This window comes from Neoarius graeffei, chromosome 3 (genome assembly GCF_027579695.1).
Source record: "Neoarius graeffei isolate fNeoGra1 chromosome 3, fNeoGra1.pri, whole genome shotgun sequence".
Taxonomy (NCBI): Eukaryota; Metazoa; Chordata; class Actinopteri; order Siluriformes; family Ariidae; genus Neoarius; species Neoarius graeffei.
The window spans coordinates 93,255,715-93,259,334 of record NC_083571.1 but is presented as its reverse complement, the minus strand read 5'-3'; the positions used below and the strand labels follow the sequence as shown (position 1 = coordinate 93,259,334).

Below are 3,620 nucleotides of genomic sequence, written 5' to 3'. Positions count from 1 at the left end.
GTAAAATAAATACAAACTTGTTCAATTTTTTTTAAATTGTTCATTCATTTATATATCTTCAGTAACCCTGTAGCTGAGCAGAATAGCTCAGTGTTTTGTGTAGTGAAGAGTCGCAGGTTAGAGTTGCAGGAGCTGCAACTGGAGTACAATTAAAGCTTCATGAAAAAAAAGCTGATTTGTTCCCTGTAAAGGTAGCTTAAAAAATGTTTTACTCGTAAACACTATTAATTTACAGATGGCTTTCTGTTTGTGACAGGAAAAGCAAAAAAGTCAATACAGTCATCCTCAAGATGCATGAGATACAAAATCCTACGGACTGGCTGAAGGCTCCTCTAACGTTAGTGCCTCCATCTTGGGCAAAGTGAGCTCCTCGGGTATCATGTCATCAATTGACTCGCCAGCTTCCAAACGCTTCTCCATATCAATGAGACGCTTGACACCATCTACAACCATCTGTACCAGCTCCACCTCAGAGAAGCCCAGCCGGTCAGCATTGGAGATGTCAAAGACACCACCCACTGCAGCAGTATCTACTCCACCTAGACAGGGGAAAATATGATTGTTTGCACAGAACTACACTGGACAGAGTCTTCCTAATTAACACAAGGGAGGGAGTCTAGCAATTCACTTACAGTCAATTCATGTACAAGTCCTTCTTAAACTTAAAGCTTACAGTTAACATTCAAGAACATCACTTTGCTATTAGTGTATGCCTAGCTGCAGGTTGTATATTGTACCTGTTCCACGTTTCTGAAGCCTCAGCTTCTTGACAATCTCGTCAAATTTCTCATGCTTGCTGAGGTTTGGAAGTTTAACATGGACACCACCACGCAGCCCTGTCCCCAGGTTAGAAGGGCAGGTGAGTATGTAGCCCAGATGCTCATTCCACATGAACTCGTGGCCCTTCTCTTTGAAGAGAGCTTCAATCTACAAGGCAAATGAAACAACATATTTTAAATTTATAATAGGTTTATCCACATTGCACCTGCATCTTTAGTTGTACCAACCTTTGTGAGCCCTGTGCAGAAATGAGTGAAGACTTCCTTCATGTTGCCACCCTTCTGCATGGAGATGACACGGAGGTGGTCTTCCTCATTCACCCAGACCAGGAAGGTCTTATCATCATTGTGCCTTAAAGCATAAAGAGGACAAAGGAAGGAAAATGAACAATGTGTTTAGAACCAAGTATGTTCAATTCAGCCTGGACTTCAAGAAGTTAAAATATTGGTCCAATATAAACGTCACCGAACTGTGTCAACAATTTCATTCAATGCCAAGGAAACACCAAAGAGTTACCAGATTCCCCTGGCATCAGGCCAATCACGAGCCATCCCAGAGGCCAACAGCAGTGGGGACACTGGTTTGTCAAACAGGAAGTGATCATCAATCAGCTGCTGCTGCTCCTCCTCTGTCATGTTCTTCAGGGCATAGTATTTTCCTTTAAATTCACCTTCAAGAGAACCTAAACCTGGAGAGTACAGCAGAGCTGCCTAAGGTACCATGTCACATTTCATTCCATAAATAATGGACCACAAATGGCTCAAGCTGGAAAGTAATGGATTATTTGGAAATCATACAGACCTTCCACAGCCAGATTTTCAATGGTACGCCTCTCACCACGGCTGCAGTGAGGGGGCAGGGAAAAGCCACGAATGCTCCTGCCAGTTCTTACTCTGGAGCTCAAGACATAGTTGGGGTCAAGGTCATCACCACCCTATAGGACACAATGATTAAATGCTTTTACAGTCCAATCTAAAGTGGCAAAACAAATTCAAGACAGGAGCACAAATAAACTACACATACCTGAAGGTTGTCTGGGTTCAGGTCAGTCTTGTGTTTGTCTGTGGGCTTGTAGCCTCCATGGCGGTCTTCGATGACTGGATCCAGAAGATCTTTGAACACCTCATAGGTCTCCTCATCACCAGCAACACAACCTACAGTCATGATGAATGGATGGCCTAGAAAGAGAGGAGGAGGGATTGATAAAATATAGCAAGTCTATTTTGACAGGTCAAGGCAGATAATTTGGTTACCAAAGCTACAGCAAAATCAGTCTTCTCATGGATGATAGATCCAGTAGAGCATAAACTCAAACCTGTGTATCTACACAAACCAGAATGGTGGTGAAAAACCTCTAACAATAATTTATATGTACATTCATGTTTTCAGTTTGTGCCATGCAATTGAACTTGTGGCAGTTGAGATCCACACACTGGAATCCAGTGATTTGGATTTACTGCACATGGCCAGACATTCTCATATCTATACACACACCAACATTATCACACAAAATTGAGTTATTTGAGCTGAAGAATACCCTCCAACAAAGTTAAAATAATGCTTTGATGCAAGGACACTAGCAAGTCAAACCAGTTCTCTGCTGGCAGTGTAGTGAGCAGTAAGCTCTTCCCATAGGATTTTACTGAACCCAGTTCACATCTCCTCTCAAAACAGATGATTGATCTTCCTACTCGTTTGGTTCAGGCATTTTGCGAGCTTCAACAAAAATGTGATCCATCTAACCACTAAAAATGGATGATGCCAAAAGGATATGACCTTCAAAAAGCAGAAGGCTCTTACCTGGGTTATCAACGCCAGTTTGGATGACATCATCCAGTGTGAAGCCACTAGACGTTTCCTTGTCCCGCAGTTTTGCGTACATCTCCGGAGTAAGCACCTTGGCCATGTGGTTGTTGTGTTGGCTGAGGTCGGGGTACTCCTGCTCCGCCGAGTAGTTCATCTTCCATTTGATGTGGGTATTTCCCAAAGGCATGGTTGCTCAGAGCTGGGGAAATGAGGGGAAAAAGCAACCCATTAAACGCATCCAAGACCCAAATGGTGAGCCCTTCAAGGACGAAGCCTGAATGTATACATCTACCTGCACTACCTCATTCTTTTGCAGTGAAACTCAGAAATGCAACAACTCAGCTGCTAATAACTGCACTGTGCACTCTCAGTTGCCTATTCATGTTGCACAATTTCTTCCTTGCAGGTGTGCATGTGTAGAAAGTGTGTGATATATACAGTGGTCAAGTTGTAAAATCAAACCGGGGGGATGGTGAAATTTTTAGTTGCGTGTCGACCCATCGGTCGGTCCGTCGGTGGGAAACTGGTTTGCTTTTAGGAGGGTTTGCACACAACGTAGGTCTGTGGACCTTGTTCATTTACCAGACATACAGTATTTTGTGCTGATAAAGTGTGTAGTACACACTGTGTACCCTTTTTCACATCACATCACATTATCTCTAGCCGCTTTATCCTTCTACAGGGTCGCAGGCAAGCTGGAGCCTATCCCAGCTGACTACGGGCGAAAGGCGGGGTACACCCTGGACAAGTCGCCAGGTCATCACAGGGCTGACACACAACCATTCACACTCTCATTCACAGCTACGGACAATTTAGAGTCACCAGTTAACCTAACCTGCATGTCTTTGGACTGTGGGGGAAACCGGATCACCCGGAGGAAACCCACGCGGACACAGGGAGAACATGCAAACTCCGCACAGAAAGGCCCTCGCCGGCCACAGGGCTCGAACCCGGACCTTCTTGCTGTGAGGCGACAGCGCTAACCACTACACCACCTTGCCGCCCCTCCTTTTAAATCGTTTGGTAAATAAATT

General features: G+C 44.4%; 1 protein-coding gene across 1 annotated transcript; it reads right to left on the bottom strand.

Moving 5' to 3' along the window:
* Positions 1 to 309: 309 nt before the first annotated feature.
* On the bottom strand, positions 310 to 2,781 carry LOC132882629 (creatine kinase B-type-like). Its single transcript, XM_060915716.1, has 7 exons — positions 2,581 to 2,781; positions 1,804 to 1,958; positions 1,582 to 1,714; positions 1,297 to 1,468; positions 1,008 to 1,131; positions 738 to 927; positions 310 to 539 (listed from the first exon to the last, which is right to left on the bottom strand). The coding sequence occupies exons 1-7, from the start codon at positions 2,771 to 2,773 to the stop codon at positions 310 to 312; spliced, it is 1,197 nt and encodes a 398-aa protein (XP_060771699.1). The 5' UTR covers positions 2,774 to 2,781.
* Between the last annotated feature and the right edge of the window lie 839 nt (positions 2,782 to 3,620).

Bases quoted from the DNA above. Each gene is read 5' to 3' on its own strand.
- LOC132882629 (XM_060915716.1), bottom strand. From the start codon at position 2,773: ATGCCTTTGGGAAATACCCACATCAAATGGAAGATGAACTACTCGGCG. The intron at 1,959-2,580 runs GTAAGAGCCTTC...CTCTCTTTCTAG, and splicing joins AACTGGCGTTGATAACCCAG to GCCATCCATTCATCATGACT. The intron at 928-1,007 runs GTTGGTACAACT...TTTGCCTTGTAG, and splicing joins TCTGCACAGGGCTCACAAAG to ATTGAAGCTCTCTTCAAAGA.